At 39.5% G+C, this 27,415-nt stretch overlaps 2 protein-coding genes and 1 long non-coding RNA gene across 3 annotated transcripts; 1 reads left to right on the top strand and 2 right to left on the bottom strand.

Annotated features, from left to right (window-relative positions):
• The first annotated feature begins 4,694 nt into the window (after positions 1–4,694).
• LOC130738005 (uncharacterized) lies at positions 4,695–7,637 on the top strand. Its single transcript, XR_009019094.1, has 3 exons — positions 4,695–6,727; positions 7,094–7,144; positions 7,378–7,637. It is a non-coding gene; the product is annotated as an uncharacterized LOC130738005 (long non-coding RNA).
• A 267-nt stretch (positions 7,638–7,904) lies between these two features.
• Positions 7,905–8,792, bottom strand: LOC130741935 (uncharacterized). Its single transcript, XM_057594431.1, has one exon. The coding sequence runs from the start codon at positions 8,790–8,792 to the stop codon at positions 7,905–7,907; it is 888 nt and encodes a 295-aa protein (XP_057450414.1).
• Positions 8,793–13,660: 4,868 nt separating this feature from the next.
• LOC130741919 (uncharacterized) lies at positions 13,661–14,119 on the bottom strand. Its single transcript, XM_057594430.1, has one exon. It carries the CDS (start codon positions 14,117–14,119, stop codon positions 13,661–13,663), a length of 459 nt encoding a protein of 152 aa, XP_057450413.1.
• Positions 14,120–27,415: the final 13,296 nt, after the last annotated feature.

Raw genomic sequence — 27,415 nt, 5'->3', positions numbered from 1 at the left:
TTTTCCTATGCTTATGGATGCCTGAAGAAGTTCTTGAAGAGCTTCAGCTGAGTGGCTCCCAGGGATTGGGATCCTGTTAGAAATAAAGGATCATGTCACAAATTGCGTAGCCACAAGTAGAGCGGCGAGTGTTTGTGCATCGAGCCCAGTCAGCATTAATGTAACCAAGAATAGCGGGGGAAGAGGTACGACGAAATGTAAGACCGAAATGTTGCGTGCCACAGACATAACGGAGAATTCGTTTGACAGCTTGAAAATGATTTATAGTCGGAGTCTGTAGGAACTGACTCACAGTGATAACAACATATAATAAGTCAGGACGAGTAATGGTCAAGTACTGCAATGCCTCATCCAAAGAGCGGTAGTTCGTAGGATATGAGTAAGCACCACCATAACTGACAAGATGAGAACCAACAGCCAAGGGTGTCGAAACATAACTGGCCTCAAGCATAATAACACGTTTTTCTTCATAAGTTTTATCTCTTATACTATAATTAGTAGTTAGATGATGTCATACTTATATTTTCTGATTTTAAGTAATTTAAATATTAAATAATTTCATATTTTCAAAAATAATTAATGTATTAATATTGCATTTAATAGTTATTAATGACATTAGAATAATTAATAAAAGTTAATTATGATTTTTTAAAAAATAACTACGATATTAATTTGAGATTTAATGGTTTTTAATGACACTAGAATAATTAATAAAAGTCAATTATGACTTTTCTACCACTAAGATGTATGCTGACAAAATATTTTTTTAATAATTATAATTTTTTTTAAATAGAAGTCAGTATTTAAATAGGCTTAATTGCACTTTTAGTCCTTGATGTTTGACCTTTGTGCAATTTGAATCCTCTTTGTTTAAAACGAGCGATTTTAGTCCACCAGAAATCAATTTGTGATAATTGGTCCTGCTGTTAGTTTACCATCCAATTCCAAACAGAATTTGCACGCGTGGCACTCATTAATGACATGGCTTGACATATTTTTACCACTTAGATGCCATGTAGATAAAAAAGAATTAAAACTTTTTTTTTTTTCAGGTGACCTCTAATATGCACAACTTTTAAAGTGGTACAATTTTACACCACTTTTTTTAACCACTATAATAGGTCAACATATCATTTTGTAAAAAATTTAATATCTAACAAAATTTTGATGATATTTTTTTTAAAAAAAATTAATGTATTGACTTGTTATATCCGGTTAAAGTAAGTGGTGTAAAATTACACTCTCTCTAAAAGTGGTGCATATTAGAAAGACCCCTTTTTTTCATCCAAAAAAATTGTAACAGAGAAAGGGAAGGCAACGAATTGAATCTTCATCCTTATGCAGTTATGCTTATCTTCATCTTCATAAACAAAACCCAAAAAATCATAACTAAAACCCAGAAAATTAAAATCACACCAGAAAACCCAAACCCAGAAAATTAAAGTCTTCATCTTCCACCTATTATTAATAACCTCAACAGCAAAAAAAAAAAGGAGGGAGAGAACTCAAATCATAGATCATCTTCTACCTCTACAACTCTAGTTCTTGATCCTCCTCCTGTAGCCCCTTGCAATCGAACCCAGTTGCTCACCTTTTTTTCGTTCAATCAAAACCCAGGTGCAATCAATTTTGGCTTGGCTGTTTGCGGCAGAGATCTGGGTTCGGTTACACATTATGGGTTACAGCGGAGATTGATTTTGGCTTGGCTGGTTGCGGGCTGAGAAAAGGTGTTGGAAAAATTATATTTATTTGTTTTAATTTAAAATTCTGTATTAAATATAATTGATATTTTCTTTTAATATCAAATTAATTTTCTATTATGTTTTTTAATTTAAATCATCTACCCTATGTTCTAGAAGATTCAAATATAAGATATTATGTTTACTTTTTCTCCTGATTCAGTTTGACTATCTAGCTGTTGCAACAAACTTATTTTTCCTATTTTACACATTCTCATACTAAAGGGTTGAACGGTTCTTTTGCGGCACGTTCTCCACTCTGAAAACACATTGAACAGCTTCTTTAAAAGACACTGCAGTAGAACTTCTAAGAGAGATTTTTCAAGAAAAAAACACTTCTCTTCGATCCTTCACTTATTTCCTTTCAATTTCTAAAGAGCACATACTTGTTCATCAGTTCGGGGATCCTTCGCTGCACACGACTGATCTGACGGGTTGACGTATCTTGGGAGAGGAACGCATTAAAGTTCTCGTTCTACCCTGTGCAGTGGGGGCGTTTTCTCTCTAAGGACAGCGCCTAGCGTGCTTCAACCCAGGCTTCATCTAAACCCTTTCTCTTATTATTTTATTGTTGTTTTGTTAATGTATTGAATCATATTGTGTTTAATCAATATCAGTATGTAATTCCCCTTTGAATATACATTTGATGTCTTTCAACGTTTGTTGTTGTATATTTAATTTTCACACTCATAATTATTTTCTAACAATCTTAGAGAGAAAAATCTGTCTTCCAAAAACTAGAGAATATATTAAGCAATTGAGTTTATGTTAATGAACCCTGATATGTATTTGCTTTTCGTTAGATGCCAGTATTGAGAAATGAGAGAAAGAAAATGAACTAAAAACTCTTTTATTATGAGAACTCTAACAATATTACAAATACAATTTTAGTGTATTCAATGTTTTGAAAACAAAGATAAAATCTTTGAGTAGTGTTGTTCTTGCTCTGAATATTACTTTTGGTGCCTTCTGTTTGCTTTGGTAGTGTGGTTTAATACTTGTTAAAATCTGGTGCTAAACATTTATGGTTTCATATTTAAATCAAATTTCATGTCTTTTTTATCTGATAGAGTTGGAGAATATGCTCCTACATGGTATGGTTTATGAATTTACTATCATGTTTATAAATTTCAATCTCTTTTATATAGAGAGTATAATCCATAATTTGTATGAAACTTATGGCCTTCTTTTTCCTTTGTTCTGCCGTGTGTGTTTTATATTATTATGGAATATGGATTGGTGGGTGTGCATGAAGTGATTAAAGAAAAGAATGTTGGCATATTTGAATATGTATGTGAATTGAAATACAAAACATGCCTATATAGAAGTAATAAAGAATATAGATTTAAAATATTGAATGTGAGAACTTGTGAGAATATGATTACATGGGCTGAAACTTTTGTCTAAAGGGCTTCCCTGGTTCCTTTATTTTTTAGTAAGTGATTTTGCCCAAGGGAGATATGAAGGCTATGCATGAGATAGGTCGTGAGTATAACATGATTTTTCTGCTAGTTGGCAGAGTCTCTTTTATTAGATAATGATTTCTTTGGCTTACACTACATGTTTGATTAATTGATGAATTAAGTTGAGAAGTGTTGCATATGATATGCTAGATGCATCAATTACAACTTATGTGGTTTTGTTTTCTGATTGGTTACTCCTTAGTCTTAGTAATATGGTGACGGCTGCATGTTTATATAAAAAATTGTGGGGTAAATCCTTATATTCTGGTCATCATATTTTTTAGTAAAATCCCTTACAAAATTTTGACATAGCCTCTTATAAGTTTTGGGAAAATAGAAAACCGTATATCTCAAAATGTGGGGGTGTCTAACGAAATTGAAACCCAACACTATTTAGTTGTGTTTGATATTACTTGCATATAATGATAGCCAGATTGCTATAGCCAAAGTCAGCATTAAAAATTTTACTGAAAAATGACACCTTAAATGAGATTCAAGTTTATTTGAATTTGAAATCTTATGAAGCTATTTGTTCATTTGTCTTGACTATGTCAGGTTAAAAACAATATTGTGGATCCACTTACGAAAAGGCTGACGCGTCAACAAATATTTCTTGAAATTAAACGTCGAGGGGAATGGGATTAGAGCCCATAAATTAGTCGCAACAACGGACACCCGTCTCCAATTGAATGGGGATCCCATGAAAGGAGTTCAACGGGTAAGAACGAAGTTGTTTGCTGATTATAGTGCACCAAAATAATTTATATGGCGGAGCTGTTCCGCACCCATTCCTATGGCAAGGTGTACTCTAAAGTTTAAACTGTGGCAATTATAAGGTTGAAGTTAAAACTACTTCTCAATGAACCCAACGACAATGGTTTGTGGGGGTGATGGTCATGGATCACCCTTTGAGGGTTCACCTAGTAAGTGTGGAGGTGGGGCCGCCTCTGTGAGATTTGGGCTAATCTCTAAGTGACACTTACGAAACAAGATACCTGCGCAAGGCCGTAACGTGCACCACTGATAGAACTTTGATGAACATCCGTATTGTATGTGTTATGTGCTAAAGCTTGGTTTCAGTGGATATGGCTCAAGACAATCAAGTCTCCATATCTTCTCAAGTGGAGGTACATATGCACTAGGTGTGGGGCTCAAACCCGGAAGGTTCCTCATGCTGAATATACAATATTATGTCCTCTTTAGAAAATTGAAAATTGTTTAGAATTTTAAATTATGTGGGGGATTGTTGGAAAAATTATATTTATTTGTTTTAATTTAAAATTCTGTATTAAATATAATTGATATTTTCTTTTAATATCAAATTAATTTTCTATTATGTTTTTTAATTTAAATGATCTACCCTATATTCTAGAAGATTCAAATATAAGATATTATGTTTACTATTTCTCCTGATTCAGTTTGACTATCTAGCTGTTGCAACAAACTTATTTTTCCTATTTTACACATTCTCATACTAAAGGGTTGAACGGTTCTTTTGCGGCACGTTCTCCACTCTGAAAACACATTGAACAGCTTCTTTAAAAGACACTGCAGTAGAACTTCTAAGAGAGATTTTTCAAGAAAAAAACACTTCTCTTCGATCCTTCACTTATTTCCTTTCAATTTCTAAAGAGCACATACTTGTTCATCAGTTCGGGGATCCTTCGCTGCACACGACTGATCTGACGGGTTGACGTATCTTGGGAGAGGAACGCATTAAAGTTCTCGTTCTACCCTGTGTAGTGGGGGCGTTTTCTCTCTAAGGACAGCGCCTAGCGTGCTTCAACCCAGGCTTCATCTAAACCCTTTCTCTTATTATTTTATTGTTGTTTTGTTAATGTATTGAATCATATTGTGTTTAATCAATATCAGTATGTAATTCCCCTTTGAATATACATTTGATGTCTTTCAACGTTTGTTGTTGTATATTTAATTTTCACACTCATAATTATTTTCTAACAAAAGGGGTTAAAGGTTACTGGGTGTATATGAAAGGATGAAAATGGAGGGTGCTGCCATATGGTATTTACGAGGTTTGCAAAGTGAGCTTTCTTTCCTCTTCCCCTTTCTAATTGTGATATGATTCTGTTTTTGGTTGTATATTAAGGGGTTTCTTTTCATCTTCCTCTCTTCTGTACATGGTTCCTGCTATTGCTGGTTCATGATGGGTTTGGCTTGGTTGAGGTCGCAGGGAAAGGGGTTCAAAAGGGTTTAATTTTATTTTTTAAATTAATTGATATTATTTATTTTATTTATTTACTGATGTGTCATACATGGTGGTGTAATTAGTAAAAAGGAATCAAAGTAAGAATATTCTGTTTAAAATTGGATGGCAACTAACGACAAGACCCAATTGTCACAAATCGATCTTTGGTGGACCAAAATCGCTCCTTTTAAACAAAGGGGATTCAAATTGCACAAAGGTCAAACATCAGGGACCAAAAGTGCAATTAAGCCTTTTAAATACCAATAAGAGCCTTGGAAACAAAGTCTCCCAAGTGAGCAAAGTTGAAGCCAGAAACAGGAAGAAGAACAAAAAGGATAAAAGGATAACAAGACATAAATAAAAATAGAACAAATTAAGTAGCTGCTAACAGAGAACACAGAGGCTTGAGACCCAAAATCCACAGGAAGGCAAGCTACCAGGGCAAAGACAGAATGCGAGCAGAATACAGAGGCACCTTACAGAATACAGAGGCACCTCTTCCAAACACAGCCAACAGCAGCAAAAACTTCTGACAGAAATAGCTTGCCTACTAAGCTTCATCGCAGCACATAATCACCAGCAAAAAACTTAATAAATCAAGAGAGCAGGGACCAAATGGGAGAGGCCCTATTACAACCTGATTTGGCCAAATAATTTGCTAGAGGGTTAGATTCTCTATAAATGTGATTTACATCAATGCAATCAACCTCAGCCATAAGTGCACCAATTAAGTTCAAATCATTTAATAAGATCCCATAGAACTTGATCTGATCTAACCCGTAGTTCTGTTAGAGAGCTTAACTTGTACAGGGTTTCTATACGACTATACCCTTCATTGTGCTGATTAACAATCAATAATGAGAATTACCCTTCAGGGTTTCTATACCTGAAGAAGCAGACGCTTAGTTCAGGTATACTTAGATGATTGATTTCCCTGAACTATAGATGCCTATATGGGTTCTAAATAGGCATCCATATATCATGCAGTTGAGTTCTCTTTTAAGTCTCTTTTTAACTCATGAAATTAAACAATAAATCGGAATTGTTTGTGTTGCTTTTTGCTCTTCTACTTCTACTTGGTCTTCCATCTTCCAACTTAAGCCATACCACTTGCAAATGAGTGACTGTAACAAGCTCTAAATTAAACTGTTTCCTTCATGAGAAATTTTCCTTCAAACATTACAGTTTTCTTCTGAATTTTTTAGTGTTCCTGTGAAATTAACGTGACGTGCATAAATTGTTACTGGGGTTGTCTCCAATGTGGTTGCTAGCTGCTCTGCTTAGGTGACTATGGTCCCAAAAATCCACATCCAAACCAGGTAGAGATCTTCTATTGAGCCAAACTGTGTTATATTCCTATATGATGGAATTATGCACTTGTAGACAGCCATTGCTTTTTCGCTGTTTCTGATTCCTGATTTATCCTTGATTGTCACCTATTCTTGTTACATAGGGAGCTATGAATATCCTAAACTAATTTTATCCAAAGATCAGTCTCCAATATAAATAATCGTTCTGCTTGGTTTATTCTTGATTGTCATTTGTCACTAGTATAACTCTATAACGTTTTCCTTGGTATGGAAATGGGTCTTGCTAGCTATTCTTTCTTCTTGAAGCTGAATTTAATTATGTGTTGTTGGAGTACTTGCTGACAGGTGAACTTATTTTGTTTATTTACAACTCAGGATTTCTATTCAGAGGGAAACAAACTCATTTGGAGTTAGAATTAGCACAAGGTCCCTTCTCTCTCTTAGCTCTATGGTTTTATTTTCTCCAGCCAATTTCTTTTTGCATTGTCCTTGTCTTTAAGGTAGCTAATTTCAATGCATTTGAATTGATTGGCCTTATTTAATTAGTCAAAGTTTAGCAGAAATTTGTTTCCATGGAATACAGAGAAGTTCGATACCTTTATATTTCTTCTATCATTGTTGTGAATTCTGGATTTGATTAATTCATGTTTTTCTTTCAGGGGGGGAACTAGGAAAGGGAGGGGAACTGGGAAATCGTCTTCAAGCTTCAGCTTGCAGCAAACACTTGACTGCCTATGCTTTTGATAATTGGAAGGGTAGAGTGGACCACTTTGTCTTCGAAGCGATGCTCGTATAAAAATGTAAATTATCATATGGAGTCACTTACTTATAAAATGATCTATGATTTTTGAGCAATTACTATACAATGTTTCTGATTTTTAGTATTAGTTGCTTTTGCCTACAAACACAAATGCATAGTGTGCTAAATTATTTTCAAATGTATGTAGTGCTTTTTTTCCCAACATGCTTATTTTGACCTGGTAAATCTATATATTATATTTCATTGAATGAATAATGAGTTGATATAGCTCCATCTATACAAGTGTAAGGTACTTAACAATAAATTGGGATAGGGGGAAATGCGAGAGAAAAGAAGCTAAAATTAAGATTTAACCAAAATAGTTTGAAATCTAAACTCTAACAAGTAACTACTACTATTGAATTACAAGAAAGACATGACACAAAATCAAGTGTAATCAATCAAGGTGGGGATGGTGGAGACGTTGTAGCGACACAGAGGGCAAGTAGGACTTTTGATTAGCCACTGAACAAGACAATCTTTGTGAAACAAATGCTTGCAAGGTGTTGATGAAACCTCCATAGGACCATCACCAAGCTCAGTTAGACAAATACTACAACTTTCCATGGCAGCACCTTTTTCCAACTTCACTTTCTTTAGGGACTCAGTGGCAATTGAAGTAGGCTCCATTTGATGTTGAACCACCATTTGATTTTGAAAATCTGCTGTGAGGGGCTCCCACATGATGGTGTGATCTTCATTGTGATATACCTCAGGAGCCATGATGCTGTGATCTCCATTGTCATGTAACTCTGGCATTCGATTTCGAACCCCTCTCGTGATGGACTCCAACATCATGTGCGTGATTTGATCATGATTATATAACTCACGAACAGTAATATTCAAAACAAAATTAAACCAAGTGAAATGTGGACTTTCATTGCAGTAACCGAAACCTGGAGGACAAATTTGGACCAATTCATTGGCCTGGTGTATCACATTCCTTGCCAGTGGTGGAATGAACTGTTCAGGAATGATATGATGAGAAGATAAGTTGGTTTCCAATCTTGAGAGAACATTTTCTTCTAATTCCTCCCAAGATTCACAGAAGAAGCTCACAGTTTCACTCTCAGATGAAGGAAGATCCAAGGTTGTTAAAGTAGAAGGCATATCTGGATGAATCAAATAGCATGGTTGACGTTTTACTCGAACTCGAATTTGGAAATAATGGCCATAGTAACGTTGCTGGAGAGTGCGACAATACTCTACGTCGTGCTCATTCAATCGTTGACACAAAAGCTTCCAAACAGTTTCAGTAGGCCTCGCCATCGCCATGATTATAGTAATCTTCAAGAATTGCTCTGACACAGTGAGAAGAGAAAAGAAAAGAGGGTAACAATTTCAATAGCATGAACAACTGAACAAGAATTAGAACGTTACACAAGTCACAAGGGATATGGACTATGGTACTTATAAACTGCACATTAATTTAATTATACCCTAAAAAATTAGGATCATTTTCTAAAGATGTGCTGGATAAAAAAGATATAGTCTCAATTTAAAAAGATATCGTCTCAATTTAAAAAGATATGGTTTTTTCCTATGAATAAACAAAGATACGGTTAACTTCCGTAAAAAAAAAAAAGATATCGACTCAATTAAAATAAATGTGCTGGATAAAAACTAAAAAGATATCGACACAATTAAAAATGATATGGTTAATAAATAACATAGAAAAATGAAAAAAAGGTGTGTTCTTTACTGTAATTATCACCAAAATGAGAAAAAAAAAAAAAAGGCGTGTTTTTTAGTTTTCAAATTTTATAATTCTAAAATAACCCTTTTACACTACAAAAGATAAAATAGTATTTTTACAAGGACAATTTCTCGGGTATCCCTCTAAAAGTGAAGGAGTTTCATACCTTTATTTTAATTTTTATGTTTTTTTGCATAATATTTTTTAAAAATTTACGCTTTAGTCTTATATATGCTAAAAATTGAAAGGGTATCATACTCTCATATTTTTAATGTGTATCGGAGCAACACCCTTTACTAGCAGGAACGTAAAACTGCCACTGAATAATCCATCATACACTTTTAAACACTTAGTTCCTCTTGCGTAGTCGTGGTCTTTGTCTCGTTGTTTTCATTTTTCCACTCAGACAGACGCCATTTCTCATCCCATTTTGCTCTTGTTTTTCAATTTCATTTAGGGATGGCAATGGGTTTCTGATTCATTGAGTACCCGTAAAAAATACCCACTATGGGTAAATAAAAACCGACTTATGGGTATGGGGTTGGGCATATGTAATACCCGCAAAAAGAGGTGTGTATGGGTGTGGGTATGGTAGTATAGTACCCAACCTGCCCATACCATACCATTTTTTGGTGCAAAGAGAAAATAACAAAGCAAAGAACAAACAGGGAGGCTAAGGCCTAAAAAACGACACTCCAAGCACATTTGCAAGGAGGAGACTACTCAACCCTGTAAGGCCCAAGTTTTAAAGCTTTGGATAAGTGAATAAAATAAAAGAGTTTATTTGATTAAGATAAATTTGTGAAGGAAAAAGGTTCAGGAAAAGTCCAGGAATTTATCGAAAAACCGATAAGAGTTATCGCCCGATTAACCTACGCCTAATCCTAGGTCAAAGGTATTAGTGAATAGTTCATTTACACTTTAGGACACGATGGAAACTTATTCCAAAAATCTTCAGAGAAATGTTAGAATTTCTCTTTTTCGTCCTTAAACAAGTGGTTCGACGCGGAAACCTGGAAAGTACGAACGTCAAATTCCAATTCTCGGAAGTTTGCCGAAACGGAATCCCTGATAGTTCGAGAACCTAAGATCGACAGACGATGAAGACTTTTTCTATTCGGAGCTTCAAATGAAGATTCCACCCGCGTTCTCCTATTTCTCTCGTTATTCCTAATCTTTCTTCAGAAGGAAGTTTTCTCATCCGACGATCACTGCAAAAAGTAGTTTTTCGGGATAAACCGACTTAAACCGACTCACACCGACTTTGTATCGTTTGATTCAATTCCAAGAATCCTGTTTTGAGTTCTGGAATTCTGTCGCCAGAACCTATCTTAGAATTCACAGAGGAACGCGCAGGAAAAATCGGAATCGCGAAAAAATCATTTTTCCGCATTTTCCAAAACCTATAAATAGCTTGAAAAATTAGATTTTTTTTGCAAAAACTACCCATTTCCCTCCCCAAACCCGCGAGCACCAAGAGAGAGAGAGAGAGGATCCGGATCTTCATCGTTTCTTGCCCGTTTGCTTCACCGATCGTTGCTAATCGAAGACCTTGAGGTAGGTAAACTACATCTCTCTTCTGATTGTCGTTTCTGTCGACTTCTTCTATGTCTTTCTGTGCTCAAAGTTTTGAGCTTTTTGAAAAACTGTTCAAATAAGCTAATTTCAGCGTCTCAACTTCTTCCCTGCATGCTTTTGAGCGTGTTATGCGGATTAGATTTTGTCAGATGTCGACGAAATGCCGCCGGGATCAATTTTTGCATTAAATACCCATTTTTCGGTAAAGTCGCAACCTTTAAGCTGAAATCTATCGACTTGGCTTAGTGCTAGTAGGATTTGTCGTCATAAACGTCGTTGTGGACGTCTCCATCCAATTTGTTTTTCAAAAATCCAGTTTTGAAATTCTGAGCTAAAAATAATGACCAAACTACCCCTATATCAGTTTTCGATCCGAAAATTTTTCCGAGCTTAGAACCGTCTTAGTTACGGCTTATGTTAACCTAGGAACCAAGTTTGATCGAAGAAAAATCGACCCTCCCAATTAAGGGAAGTGGCCGAGAGCTATATCAAGGGGGGGGGGGGGGGAATCCGATTTTTCGAAAACTTGTCTTAACGCGTTAGATTGTCGTACCACGGAGTTTGTAGTGTACCATGTAACCCTAGGGCTCTTTGATTGCTGAGTTTCTGACTCTTGGTGTTGATTTCTGTGATTTTTGCTTAAGGTTCTTTTGAGGAGATTCCTGGAGATCAAGGCGAGGAACGTGAAGGAGTTTGTGAGGAAAACGCTGGAGGAGCTACAGGTGAGGGCTACTCTCTGAATTACTAGATAATGCTTTAGGTGTCGACGAATTCGACTTGATTTATGTGTTATGCATTTAATTTCTAAATGTCTGAAATGATTTCTGAGGCTTCGGCCGATCTTGTTGAGTACTTGATGCCATGATATTGTGTGCTAAATGATTCACATGTTATGTGCTAAATGGTTAATCTAGGATGTGTTGAAATATGCTGTTTATGGTTATTGATTGAGCTGTTTTATGTTATTCCACTCATAACTGTGATTCTGAGGAGTGAGGATTGCGGGCAAGTCATGCCGAATTTTTATGAGATTCTGAGAGAGTTTGATAGGACGAACGGAGTTCGAACCTTGTTATGTTTTGATGGACCGAGACCTTCTCAGAAATTATTTGGGATTATGGGATCCCTGAAACTCATAGGAACGTTATAAGACTAAAAGAAACCTATTTTCTCAAGGAAAATTCATAAGACATTAATTAATCTCTAAAACCCTTGAACAATGATAACAACCTTAGATAAGAGCGTAGAGCTTTAGTATTAGTTTTGAAAATGTGAGAAGTGTCGTCGAGTCCAAGCTTTGAGGAATTTACAAGTTTCTGAGTATGTTGATACTCTTTTGCTCGATGAGCAGGTTATTGTTTGGCTATCTAAAGTTTAGCCGGAAACTTTAAGTTTCCAAGTACAATCGTACTCTTTCGCTCGATGAGCAGTTTAATGTTTGGCTATCTAAAGTTTAGCCGGAGACTATAAGTTTCCAAGTACTTCGGTACCTTTTCGCTCGATGAACAGTTTATTGATTGGCTATCTAAAGTTTAGCCGGGAACCATGAGTTCCAAAGTACATTCTTCTTCTATTGATTAATTCATTTTGTCGCAGAATCGACATTTGCCTTAGGGTATTCTTTTTAGAGACATTAAGTTAATTAGAACACGTGGCGACGTGTCGGGTGAGGTCGGAGACGTTGTTTGGCTAATCACTTGCATTCATGCACTCATTTTGAGGTTAATACACGGTGGGATGCCGGACCTCGGTGGATTCCAAAATGGTCATAAGACCCGGATTTCCATATTTAGGACACTACGGTGGTCCTCAGTAGCAGACGGAATGACAGACCTACGAGTTCACTGCTGATCTGACTACTTTTGTGTGGTGTAAGAGACGCCCGAGCGGAATGGTCCCACTATGGCCGGTGTTAGGGCTGACTCGTTGGTGTCCATCCTTCTTCCGGAATGCATCTTGTTAATCAGCATTGCATTGCATGCGACATACATTCTGACTTAGTTGCTGAGTGTGATTGGTACTTGTTTATCCTATTTGAGGCATGCTAATTGTTATTATGATCTTTTATATTCATTGTGATACATGCAACCCTAGGATGTTATCCCTAAACTTATAAGCCTGAGAGGCTAATAACTATTATCCTATATATCTGGTTTTATTAATTATATAATTCTTTGGAGTTGACCCTCGCGTCTTCTGTGTGTGTTTGGGCGGACTACGCCTTTGTCAGATGTCCATGGCGGACCGGTTCACGATGGTTCACCCTTCGGGGGAAACTAGGTTGGAGAAGCTTGATCAGGAGGACTACGGTTCATGGGTGGTCGACCCCGCTGGCCACCGAGCGACTTACTCGAGATGGGATTAGTGTAGGAGTAGAGTCTTAGCTCTGACCGTCATTGTTTCTTTGGGGACAGGGTAGTTCCCCGCCTATAGCTTTTTGTGTGGTTCCTCTACGGGGATCACAGAGAGTTGGTTGGGCTAGGAGGTCTTGTTTTAGGCCATCTGGGCTAAATCATTCTCATTTTGAGGGATAGTGTTGCGGACACTTGACTTTTCTTTTGGTTTGTACTTTTGCCTACGGGCGTTACTCTCTTTTATTTTCCGTCACCGGAGGTTTACTCGTGACGTGGTTTACAACTTACAGTGGGGGCTGTAATTATATTGTATATTAGTTCTGTTATCTTTCGTTTTAGAGTTTCATCTCTTTCTGTCTTTAATTACATTATCGAAAAAAAATAATTCACGTTTTTCCGCTTAAGTATTTCTTTTTGGTTACTAAAGTGACGCCACCGAAATCGGGGTGTTACAAACCCCGCCAACGGGGTCGACAGAGTCATCAGCTCAGATCCCTGACCAGCGCCATGCTTAGCTAAGAAATCTGCACACGAGTTTCCTTCACGAAGCATATGGACAAGCTCCACACCCTCCAAGGTCTATCCATCAAGTCATTGATATCCCAAATCAATGACGCATACATGTGACGCACTGACGGGGTAGCCAAGACCAACTCCACTACATGAAGAGAATTAGATTGGCACTCCACCACCCGATGGCCAAGGTCCCAAGCCATTGAAAGACCATGGAAAATTCCAAGCAGCTCCAAGAGAAGGATATCAGTGTCACTTTTGGAACCATAAAAACTAGCAATCCAGTTTCCGTCAAAGCTTCTAATACAACCCCCAAACCCTCCTCGTAGAGGAGATCCCGACACACTCCCTTCAACGTTTACCACAACGCTGCCCTGAAGAGAATGCCTCCAACAAACCCACCTCGGGGAACTCGAACCAGAAGGGCCACTAGGATAGGCACGGCCAATATCAATTGCCATGGAGGTGATGTAACCCGCAACTTCCTAATGAGACATCATGCGGTTCTCAGAACAGTTAATATTCCGGGCTCGCCAAATCCACCAAAGAGTAGTGTAACACCCCAATTTCCAGGTGTCACTTTAGTAACCAAAATAATCTTTACGCGGAAAACAGGTAATTTTTTTTTTCGTTTGATTCCTTTTAAATAAAGCAATAGAAAGTAAAGACATAACCCAACCACTAAACTAACCAATATACATCAAATATAAACATGTACAGCCTCAGCTGCACTCCCACGTCACGCGCACTCGCAGCGACTCCAAAGTAGTGTGCCCGTAGGCAAATAGTTACAGATCCAGAAGTGTGAGTGAGAAAGTTATAATTACAATCCACTGGGAGAAAGTCGGCCTCAAAATGGCCTAAGCAAAGACCCCTATGGTGCGACTGACTCACTGTGATCCCTCAGTAAGAGAACCACACAAAAGCCATGCATCGGGAACCTACCCTATCCCAAAAGCAAAACGAATCAGAGCTATTACAGTAACAACCAACTCAAAAGACTCTAACCACCCATAACCCACACTACTATCAGCGACCCTCCCTCGATCAGGCACGAAGTCCGGGTCCTCGTCGAAAGCTCTAGTAATAGTCATTCCGCTCCGGGTCTTTCCCGCACCACGAATCATCACGAACCGGCTGACGGACGCCTGGCAGCAGGCCGACCGCCCAAACACAAACATACAAACAAAGCCAAGGCGCTAGGGTCAACTTACAGAATACAATAGATATACAATCAACATGCGATAAAAGGGGTATATATATATATATATGTTGTATATATACATATAAGTTATGCACTGCCTACCCTAAGGTTTATACATAGCATGTTATCAAATCTCTTACACAATTCAATCATAATAAGATGCATTGTGTGCCAGTGCAGAATATGCTGACACAAACCCGAATAACGTCACTCTGCTTGGCGACGGGACAAATCAACAACGTCACTCTGCTTGGCGACGGAACAAATCAACAACGTCACTCTGCTTGGCGACGGAACAAATCAACAACGTCACTCTGCTTGGCGACGGAACAAATCAACGACGTCACTCTGCTTGGCGACGGGACAAACCAACGGTATTGCCACTTATAGGCTGGGCACCTCGAGACGGTCGTAACACTGGCCTCGTGTTTAACCATTTCTGCTCGGGCGTCGCTTATCACCTTTGGCTATAGTCAAGACGGTGCAAACTCTACATGGTTTGACCATTCCTGCTTGCTATGCCGGACATCAACAGGCACGATACAACTCTACATGGATGATCGTTACCTCCTGTTGTGCCAGATATAGTCAGGGCCGATTCAACTCTGCATGGTTGATCGTTACATCCTGCTATACCGAAGTACTCTGCTTGGCACTTCATCGCGTATATGCATGTGTGCAATATGATTATCAAAACCAGAGTCAGTGTCGGTCAATACAACACGACTCGGAGTTAGTGTCGGTCAATACAACACAACTCCCACAACAAAACCCAAAAACAAAACCCAGAGTCTGTGCCGGTCAATACAGCACGACTCGAACAACACTCTCAAGAGTACTAAAGTACTCGGTGACTTTCAATCATCACCATAGCTCACCTTAGTGGCTTTCCCCAATTCCAAACTCTCCAAACCCACAACAAAAGTCGACTTTTCCCCGCCTTTCGTAAATATTTTTCCCCTTCAGTTCTCCTATGCTTAAACGTTAATAAAACTGATTTCAATTCAAATTAGTCAAATTATGAGTTTATTTCTCAAAGTCTAAGTTTCCCAAGTCTTTATTTTTCGAAAGCTCTATCATTCTAATTTTCCCAAAGATCAACCACCCAAAATACATTTCCCGGGGAAAGTCTAGGAATTCCAACGAATCCCAACAAATGGCTAAGTCTCAAATCCCACTTTTGGACTTGCCTAGGGTTGATCATCCAACCCGAAACACCAACTTTAACCAGTTCAGAGGTTCCCCACTCCGAAATCGCGTCAAAACGCACAATCCAACAATATCACAATATCACAAATTATGGAAAAGCATCATAGCATTAACTCATCATCATAATCAACATCAGATAAAGCATAAGTCGAATTTATCGACGCCTATCATGCAATCATAGCTAATTATAGTAAGTTGCCCTAACCTCGAGCTGCTCCAACCTCGCAATCAAAGGTTCCTTCACCCAAGTGCTTTGAAGCTCCTAAAGTTCCTTCAACTGAACCTCGGAGAAAAACAAAGCAGAATCCACACAAAATCGATTAGTTCGATCGCAATACAATACATAAACGATAGACAAAGCATTAAAGCTTCAGAATACGACATCCGGGTACGAAAAGACAAGTTTTCGAAAACGAAAACTCCCTCCCCAACACTACAAGGTCACGGCCACAAAGGAAAAAGGGCTTCGGCTCTTTTTCTTCGACCAAATCAATTCACAAGGTAGTTTTAGGGTAAAACTAAGGCAAAGAAACTGTCGGAACAATTTTCGGACAATCGGGTCGAAATACGACTTTCCAGGGGCATTTTGGTCCAAAATAAAGGCTCAAAACTTCAAAGTTATCAGTTCTGAAAACAAATTTGACAGCAATGATCCTAACGACATTCGTGACAACAATTCCTAAAGGCACGAAGTCAGATTATGACTTTTCGACAATAAAGTTTCGAAATGTGAGACAAAAAGATTTTGAAACAGTTTTTCAGATCCTATACAACTGAATCACAATCGGCGATTACTGACAGAGGTTTTAGGCTCATGGGAACGTAAGGAACATAACCCAACCAAGAAATCAAGGAAATCGGACATTTTTAGAAAAAGCTCAAAACTGTGAGCACAGAAACGACTTCAGAAACGCAACAGAAACAGTAATCAGAGGTAAGAATCAAGCTAGTTACCTCGATACCTCGAAGTAGGGACGAACTGCACGAAGATTGGTCAAGGTTTCGCGAAAATCTCTCCTCCTCTTCTCCCCCTAGAACTCGCGGCCTCAAAGGTTGCAAATGAGAGGATTTTTGCTTTTTCGCGCTATTTATAGGCGGGTGAAATCGCGGGAAAATAAAAATTTCGCGATTCCGATTTTTGCAGCATGATCACCGAGGAATTCTAAGAGAGATTCTGGCGTCAGAATTCCAGAACTCAAAACAAATACCTAAGATTTGGGAAAAACGATATCCAAAATCCCAAAAGCGGTGTAAGTTAGTCTGTCACGAAAAATTACTTTTTGCTGTGATGCTCAAACGACAAAACTTCCTACTGAAGAAAGATTGGAAACGTCGAAAAAGTCTTCATCCATCGCTCAAAACTAGGGTTTCGAAGCAAAGAAATTAGCGTCGGCGGACATCCGAAAAGTGGAACCTATCGTGCGTACAGTCCAGAGTTCTGAAATGAAACGCTGGTCGATGGAAAAATAAAGAGAATCTTTAAATTTTCCAAGAGTTCGAAATCTCACTTAAAACATTACTCTAAGGGCGAATTAGCCTATTCTGGACACGCTCGCCATAAGGCAGGTGTGCAGACGACTCGCACTAGCTCCGAAAGCAACAACGCAACATTCCTCGAGCAATTCCTGAACTTTCTTCTTCATTAATCTTTCTCAAATATCAAACTCCTGTCACGCTTACACTGATTCCACGCGTGAGTCGGAAATTAGCTTGTTCTGAAAATCCAGGTCTTACAATACTCCCCTCCAAAAAGAAAGTTTCGTCCTCGAAACTCAGAGTTCTGCAAAAAGTCCGGGATACAGTTCCTTGATCTCGTCTTCCAATTCCCATGTAGTATTGCCCGGGTCATTGTTCCTCATAACCTTTACTTAAGCAATTTGTTTTTCCTTAACTGTTCCACTCTTCTATCCCCACTGTTATCTGTCGGCGTCTCAAAAGACAAACCATCATTCAACTTCATGTCGTCTGGCTCGATCACTTGCGTCGGACCTCTGCTTGAAATGATACCGGTTGGCACTCCGTGCAGTCGCGCAATCTTAGCCACTTACTTCTTTACTTTCGGTCGTCCGAATTTCTTCTTAAACTCGGTGCCTCTCTGTCATTTCAAAGTAAATACTCAACTTGTCCTCGTGATCTTCATCTACAGTCCAAAACTCCACTTGTCCTCTCGATAACTCCTAGATGATTCATCCCCTTGGAAACTGCTAGTCCGTTAAAACACCTCCAACTCCGTAACTATCTTTACACAAACCAAGAAATCAAACTTCTACCTAGTCACTATTCGAATAAAAAACTCGACTTATGTCCTTATTTCTTGTCCTTCACTAATCTTATCCCCTTCAACCTCAATTTATCAACAACTTATAAGATAATCCTCCTCTTAATACCTAACAATCCATTATTATCGTCTTCTTCCTCAAAACTTCCCTCACTCCAACCTACTTACACTTACTGAAATCCCTAACACTTCGCACAAATCGAGACTTATCCTCTAGAAGATTAAATCATAAATATACCTCAAGGGACTTAACTAGTCATTTCATCTTCCGATCCTTCAACATTCTGAGATTTAACTGTTATCGTAACCGCTAACACCACTAAATCTCTCAAATGTACATAAATCTCAGCTCACTAGGTCAACCTTAGCCCTAGGATTCTCATTCAACTTTAGTAAAATTCACTTGTTAACCGTAATATGCATCATCAAAATCCATAACAAAGTTCCATCCACTCTTAAGCTCTAAGAAACTTGTCCAAACATAACAACTTCAAGTATTCATCTTAATACCAACACCTTCCTTTTTGGGACTCAATCACCATCTCGTCAATCAACTTCTTAATCTCTCAATCAAATTCTGGCAAACTTTGAGTCCTACACACCTTAGACAGACATTCATAGATTTAAAACCTAAACCTTCACCAAGTTTGGTCCTCTACTGACCTTCAATCCTTCAATACTTCTTAAATGAATATCCGTTTCTTAAAAACTATAACTCCTTCACTTACCCATACGACCTGATAAGTGTCGTCATGCTTCCACACTCACCACTTGATCCTGATATCCATAATCATAACTTATTATGCTAACATCATTCAAATCTTATCACATGGTCATTATGTCTGCAACCTCATAATCAACATCAATCGATCACCAACCTTAACACTCCACACAACCCAGAATTCCCTTACTTCAAGATCTCTCTTATATTACACCTCAATGGTCTTAACCCGAAACTCACCTTCAGGTCTTCAATCTTCTAAGATTCAACTCCTATTGTCACACCTACAACCATAAGTGTAAGGCCCGAGTTTTTAAGTTCATGCTAAGTGAATAAACTTCTTATTCACGATTAGGGTTGATGTAATGTGAAGGGAAACCTGAACGAAAGTTTATTAAATGAAATATATTTATGAAGGAGAAAGTTCAGGAAAAGTTCAAGGATTTCATTATGATCGATAAAAGTTATAGCACGATCGTTACACGCTTAAACCTAGGTCAGAAACCCTAGTATATAGCTAATTTTCACTTTTAGGCACGATGGCAGTTAATTCCAAAAATCTTCAGAGAAATGTTAGAACTTCTCTTTTTCCATATATCACGATCGTCTCAAGGCGAAACTCTAGGATCTACGAACGTTCGATTCCAATCATCGGAAGTTTGCCGAAACCGAATCCCTGGTATTTCAAAACCCTAGAATTTCTCGACAATGAAGACTTTATCTATTCAGAGCTTCAAATGAATATTCTACACGCGTACACCCATTTCTCTTGATGATTTCAATCTTTCTTCCGAAGGAAGTTTTCTATTCCGACATTCGATGCAAAAAGCAACTTATCGGGTAAAATAGTTTTACACCGACTTTGCACCGACTTTGCATTAGTTGCCAAAAATACAAGGAGACATCTTCTTAGCTTAGGAATTCCTTTGCCAAAACCTATCTTAGAATTCATGGAGAATGATGCCGGAAAAATCTGATTCGCGAAACTTTCATTTTCCCGCGAATTACCATCTTCTATATATAGCAAAGAAAGGAAGAAAAATTCAAATTCTCCTCCATTTCTCTCTTCAAAACCCGCGAGCTTCAACAAGGAAGAAGGAAGAAGAGTTTTCTTCATTACTTGCTTGATCGTTGATCCGTTAGTCGCTGCTTCAAGGTTTCGAGGTATAGTCGCTAATCCTTACCTCTGATCGCTTTTTCCATAGCTTTTCTGTAGAGTTTTCTGAGCGGATAGTTTATGGGTTTTTGCAAAACTATCCTGAATCTTTCATTTCTGATTCAAAACCTCTTCTATGTATGCCCAAGATCACTTCTGCCGGATTAGATTTTCCGTTATGTCGCCGGAATTCCGCCGGAATCAATTTGAGCCTAAAATACCCATTTATGTAGTTTTTGAGTAAAGTTCCAATCTTTAGGCTGTAAACTATCGCCTTAGCTTAGTGCTAGTAGGATTAGTTGTCATAAACGTCGTTGGTGACGTCCCTGCAAAATTTTATTTTTGGGATTTCAGTTTTGAAAATCCTAAGTTAAAAATCATGACCAAAATACCCCTGCGACAGTTTTTGATCCGATAATTTTTCCGAGTTCAGAATACCCTTAGTTACGGCTTATGAAAGCATAGGAACCAAGTTTGATCGAAGAAAAATCGAGCCCCATAATTAGCCAAAGTGGCCGAGCCCTATTAAGGGGGAGGAAGAAATTTCCTTTTTCCGAAAACTTGTCTTTCGCGCTAGATTATCGTACCTTAGAGTATAGATTACTTCGAGTAACCTTAGTAAGTATCGATAGCTTAGTTTCCGATATATTCTGATAGTATTCTGTGATTTTATTATAAAGGTGCTTTCGAGGATTTCCCCGAGGACCAACACTTTGAGTGCGAGGAAGCACTAGTTGATCATTCTGGAGAACTTTCAGGTGAGGGCTTCTCACTGAATCTCTAGTTAATGCTTAGGGTCGATGTTTCAACATTGTTTACTGTTTATGCACTGAGATTGTGTGTGATTGAAAATGTTTTCTGAGGCTTCGGCTGACAATGTAGATGATTCATCTACTGAATGTTTTTGAAGATTGACTTACATGCTATGTGCTATGTGGGTAATCTAGGATGTGTGGTGCATGCTTTATATGCTAAGTGCTAAGTGTTAATGTTGAGATTTCTTGATATATGACATGTTGTTGATTGTGATGATTTAAATATGCTCTGTACTGGAATCTGAGATTCTGAATGGTGAGAATAGCGGGCAAGTCATGCCGATTTTATTTTGAGAGTTGTGAGAAAGTTTGATAGGACGAACGAGGTTCGGGCCTTGATTTTGTTTAGTGGATCGAGACATCCTCTGGAAGCGACTTGGGATTGGGAGATCCTGCAAATGTATAAAACTTGCGATAAGACAAAATGGAATCTATTTTATAAAGAAAACTCATAAGACCTTAAATAACCTCTAAATCTTTAAGTAATGATAACAACCTCGAAGGAAGGCATTGGAAGTGAAATATTAATTTTGGAAAACGAGGAGTGTCGTCAGATCCAAGTGTTGAGTATGTTGTCGTTGTGCTGTTGGAGCAGCGTTTGATGTTGTGCTGTTGGAGCAGCGTTTATTGTTGTGTTGTTGGAGCAGCGTGTGTTATTGTGCTGTTGGAGCAGCGTGTGTTGTGGTGCTGTTGGAGCAGCTATGTGTCGTTATGAAGTGTGTCTTTTGGTCGCAGAATCGACTTTACCTTAGGGTAAGCTTTTAGAGACTTTAACTTCCCTAGAACACGTGGCGACGTGTCGAGTGAGGTCGGAGACGTTGTTTGACTAATCATTTTGCATACATGCAACATTAATGAGGTATTAACACAGGACGTACTCTGGACCTCGTCGGTTTCCAAAATGGTCATAAGACCCGGAATGCCGTGAAAGAGCGTTTGTAGACGTCTCTTGTAGCAGACCGAAATGGCAGACCTACGGATTTACTGCTGATCTGACTACCCAGTGGGAGTAAGAGACATCACGGGCCGAAATGGCACCACCGTGGCTGGTGAAGGGCTGATCCGATGATGTCCATCCGTTTCCGGATTGCATATTGGTTGACTGGGTTAACCTGCATACATATCACGCAACATGCATACTGACTTAGTTGATGAGTGTGGTTGCTATTTGATAAATTTACTTGGAACATGCTAATTGTTATTATTGTCGTTATGATTTTGTGGAACATGCAACCCTAGGAATGATATCTCTAGTTATAAGCCTAAGTGGCTATCTATTAATTGTACCTATTGGGTTTATTATCTACATAGTTCTTTAGAGTTGACCCTCGCGTCTTCTGTGTGTGTTTTGGCGGACAACGCCTTTTGTCAGATGAATATTGCGGACTGGTACACCATGGTCCACCCTTCGGGGGGGATTAGGTATGAGATGATCGATCAGGACGACCCCGGGTCGTGGGTGGTTGACCCCGCGAGCCACCGAGCGACGTATTCGGGGCGTATCATGGAGGATCACGTGGACAGTGGAGGACTTCTGAGGTCAGGAGTGTTGAGGCGATGCTCTATCAGCTTCAACTTGCCACCGGGCGTTCACTGTGGACCAGGACTTGGAGGACCACCACCACCACCATTGTCTTCAGACGAGGAGGATCCCTCAGAGGAGATTCCAGTGGGAGTGCCTTCGGCAGGGTCTAGTGCACCCACCGTTGCGATCATCGATGATCAGGGTTCGGGCCCTAAGCCCGTGAGTCCAACATCGGAGCGCACTGCGGTTGCGAGGGGAGGATGGATAGGGTTGGTAGACTTGGTCGTTCTGGATTCTGATTCAGACGACGATCATGCTAGCACATAGTTTTGAGTGTTGGTATGAGCTCCTCGAGTTAGGATTAGTGTAGGAGTAGAGTTTTAGCTCTGACAGTCTTGCTTCATTTGTTACTTAGGGGACAGGGTAGATCCGCCTATAGCTTTTTGTGTGGTTTCCTTACGGGGATCACAGAGAGTTGGTTGGACTTAGGAGGTCTTATTTTCAGGCCATTGGGTCAGCTGATTCTCAGTTTTGAGGGATGGTGTTGCGGGCACTTCACCCTTTTCTTTTGGTTTGTATATATTGCCTTCGGGCGTTACACTTTTCTTTCCGTCACTGGAGGTTTACTCGTGACGAGGTTACTACTACAGCGGGGGCTGTTTATATATTGTATATTAGTTCTGATTATTGATATTGTTGGGTTTTATTTAATTCAGTCTTGTCTTGGTTATTATCAAAAAAAAATATTCACGTTTTTCCGCATTAAGTTTACTTTTGGTTACTAAAGTGACGCCACCGAAATCGGGGTGTTACAATAAGATCTCCTACTCGTACGCGATTCCCGACTCTCAAGATCAATCTTAACCCTAAGATTTCAATCCAACTTAGTAATCTTAGCATATTTCCTTGGAATCCATATCAACAACCTCAAGTATTCAACTTATGCTAAAACTTTCTTTCTCCAACTTAATCATTAATTCAACACTTTTCAAGTGACAATTCATCTCTTAAGACTGTAATGTCTCCACATATTAATCAAACGCTTAGCAAAACTTATGCCTCGAACTCGACTATAACAATCTAGTTCAGAGTTAATTCTTCTCACTCTTGCTACCATCAAGCTATCATCTAAAACCTGATTAAATCCAACTTATTTAGTCTCTAACAATTCCACTCAGTAATCACATAACCTATGACTTCATAACTTCCGAGAAACTACTTAATACTTTTCCAGCATTAAATCTCTTGACTTAGTCTACCTCTACTTGGAGTAATCACACGAACTAACCAATCGATGTCTATACGACACTCATCGACTTCCAAAGATTTAAATCTTATTCTTTTACAATCAAATGCTTAACACAAACTTTCCTCCCAAATCCGACTAATCCTCAATCAATTCAAATTCATCTTACACATCCTTCTATCAAAGTCCATTACCAGCTGTGATTCCGAATATCACCCCCTCAATATTAGGTTGATCAGGCCTAATACATCGAAGGTGGAAATTTAGAAAAACTCACTGGAACAGTCAATGAGTTCCTATCCTCCAGTAGTCACAAATATCCTGATACTAAATCCTTTAATGATCCCGCTACGGACTACACACCCTCAACATGACACGTATACTACCCATACGGAACCTCCCTAAGATTCGTTCTTCAGCTACTAGCTTCCTCATAAACGCATCGGTGGAAGACTACTTTCTAGACTTAGTGTGTTATTCTAAACCTCGTGTAACTTCTATAGTTAAAACACGAGCAGCAGTCAAATAAATTCTTAGTAGGTGTAATAACTATAAGGTCAAAGCTTAGCGGTAAAAACAAGTTCAGGCGTGTTGCACACGCTACGGGGGTAACGAAGAGTAAACTATACTAGAATGAAAAAGAATAGTTAGAAGGTTACCATCGTTCTTGCGCTCTCCTCTGGTTAACCCCTCAGCTTCTTCACCGTCCATGATATAAACCCTTCCTCTAGCAGCAGGGCGCTTTCCCCTTACGGTGTTAACAAATGACTCAACCTTGGGTGTCTTGCAGTTGTTGGCCAAATGTCCTGGTAGATCACACTTGAAACACCTCGGCTTCCCCTTCGGGCATTTCGTGGAGTAGTGCCCAATCTCCCCGCATCTGAAACATGTTATCTCACGGCTCCCAGCTTGGCTTCCTGCTCCTCCCGCAGCAGCAATCGTAGGCCTGTACGGTCCTGGGGTAAACCCTTCCCCCGTAGGACGCTGATAAGGCTTCTTCATCTGTAACTTTCCTTTTCCTTGATAGCTCCGGGGACTCGACCTCATTGGTCCCCCAGTTCCAGCCCGATCCATCCTCCTATTCTTCATCAGCTCCACCTCGGTGGCCTTCTCAACCAAAGCTTGAAACCTCATAATCCCCAACGGTCTCACTGAGTCCTCAATGTCAGCTCTCAGTTACCTCACAAAGCGCTTGCACATATAGGGTTCATCAACCTGATCACGGAAAAATCGGAAGTGTTTGGCCAAAGATTACAACTTAGCAGCATATTCCGGAATAGTCATGCTCCCTTGACGAAGAGTCAGAAACTGCGACTCACGCTCGTCACGAGCACTATCAGGAAAATACTTCTCCAGAAAAGCGGCACGAAAAGAATTCCAATTCACCTCAACATGGTTTGCCTCCATCATCCCTCTGGCGCCCCTCCACCAGTACTCAGCATCGCCCAGTAGTAGATAAGTTGCCAGGCCCACCTTAGCCCCTTCACTAGTCTGTAGTACTTCAAAAATCTTCTCTATCTCTTGGATCCAGAGATCCGCCTCGTCCGGGTCAGTCCCACCCGTGAACTTGGGTGGATCCTGCCTTCTAAAATCATTCAGTCCCCTGTTCTGGTCCAGGGCTGCTTCTCTCTGAAGCCGGTGTAGCTCACGTGCATCCTCAACAGCACGCCTATGTGCATTGTCATTCGCTTGTACAGTCATTGCTTGGACCAAAGTGGCCACCATCTCAGCAAGTTGGTTCGCGTTCACCATGTTCTGTATTCGTTTAGCAAACAGTCAGTACCAATCATAAGATAGTATTATGCATAGCTATACAATATGATTAGGTAGCAACTTCAATCAATTAAAGCGAAAAATCGCTTGACAGACAATCAATTTTCACTCTTTGCAGAGTCACACAACCTAGCACAGAAGACCTATTCCCCAAAGACTCCCGAAAGACTCGACAAGCTCTGATACCACAATGTAACACCCCAATTTCCAGGTGTCACTTTAGTAACCAAAATAATCTTTACGCGGAAAACAGGTAATTTTTTTTTTCGTTTGATTCCTTTTAAATAAAGCAATAGAAAGTAAAGACATAACCCAACCACTAAACTAACCAATATACATCAAATATAAACATGTACAGCCTCAGCTGCACTCCCACGTCACGCGCACTCGCAGCGACTCCAAAGTAGTGTGCCCGTAGGCAAATAGTTACAGATCCAGAAGTGTGAGTGAGAAAGTTATAATTACAATCCACTGGGAGAAAGTCGGCCTCAAAATGGCCTAAGCAAAGACCCCTATGGTCCGACTGACTCACTGTGATCCCTCAGTAAGAGAACCACACAAAAGTCATGCGTCGGGAACCTACCCTGTCCCAAAAGCAAAACGAATCAGAGCTATTACAGTAACAACCAACTCAAAAGACTCTAACCACCCATAACCCACACTACTATCAGCGACCCTCCCTCGATCAGGCATGAAGTCCGGGTCCTCGTTGAAAGCTCTAGTAATAGTCATTCCGCTCCGGGTCTTTCCCGCACCACGAATCATCACGAACCGGCTGACGGACGCCTGGCAGCAGGCCGACCGCCCAAACACAAACATACAAACAAAGCCAAGGCGCTAGGGTCAACTTACAGAATACAATAGATATACAATCAACATGCGATAAAAGGGGTATATATATATATATGTTGTATATATACATATAAGTTATGCACTGCCTACCCTAAGGTTTATACATAGCATGTTATCAAATCTCTTACACAATTCAATCATAATAAGATGCATTGTGTGCCAGTGCAGAATATGCTGACACAAACCCGAATAACGTCACTCTGCTTGGCGACGGGACAAATCAACAACGTCACTCTGCTTGGCGACGGAACAAATCAACAACGTCACTCTGCTTGGCGACGGAACAAATCAACGACGTCACTCTGCTTGGCGACGGGACAAACCAACGGTATTGCCACTTATAGGCTGGGCACCTCGAGACGGTCGTAACACTGGCCTCGTGTTTAACCATTTCTGCTCGGGCGTCGCTTATCACCTTTGGCTATAGTCAAGACGGTGCAAACTCTACATGGTTTGACCATTCCTGCTTGCTATGCCGGACATCAACAGGCACGATACAACTCTACATGGATGATCGTTACCTCCTGTTGTGCTAGATATAGTCAGGGTCGATTCAACTCTGCATGGCTGATCGTTACATCCTGCTATACCGAAGTACTCTGCTTGGCACTTCATCGCGTATATGCATGTGTGCAATATGATTATCAAAACCAGAGTCAGTGTCGGTCAATACAACACGACTCGGAGTTAGTGTCGGTCAATACAACACAACTCCCACAACAAAACCCAAAAACAAAACCCAGAGTCTGTGCCGGTCAATACAGCACGACTCGAACAACACTCTCAAGAGTACTAAAGTACTCGGTGACTTTCAATCATCACCATAGCTCACCTTAGTGGCTTTCCCCAATTCCAAACTCTCCAAACCCACAACAAAAGTCGACTTTTCCCCGCCTTTCGTAAATATTTTTCCCCTTCAGTTCTCCTATGCTTAAACGTTAATAAAACTGATTTCAATTCAAATTAGTCAAATTATGA

Source organism: Lotus japonicus, chromosome 1 (genome assembly GCF_012489685.1).
Source record: "Lotus japonicus ecotype B-129 chromosome 1, LjGifu_v1.2".
NCBI lineage: Eukaryota > Viridiplantae > Streptophyta > Magnoliopsida > Fabales > Fabaceae > Lotus > Lotus japonicus.
This window is presented reverse-complemented; position numbering and strand designations above follow the sequence as displayed.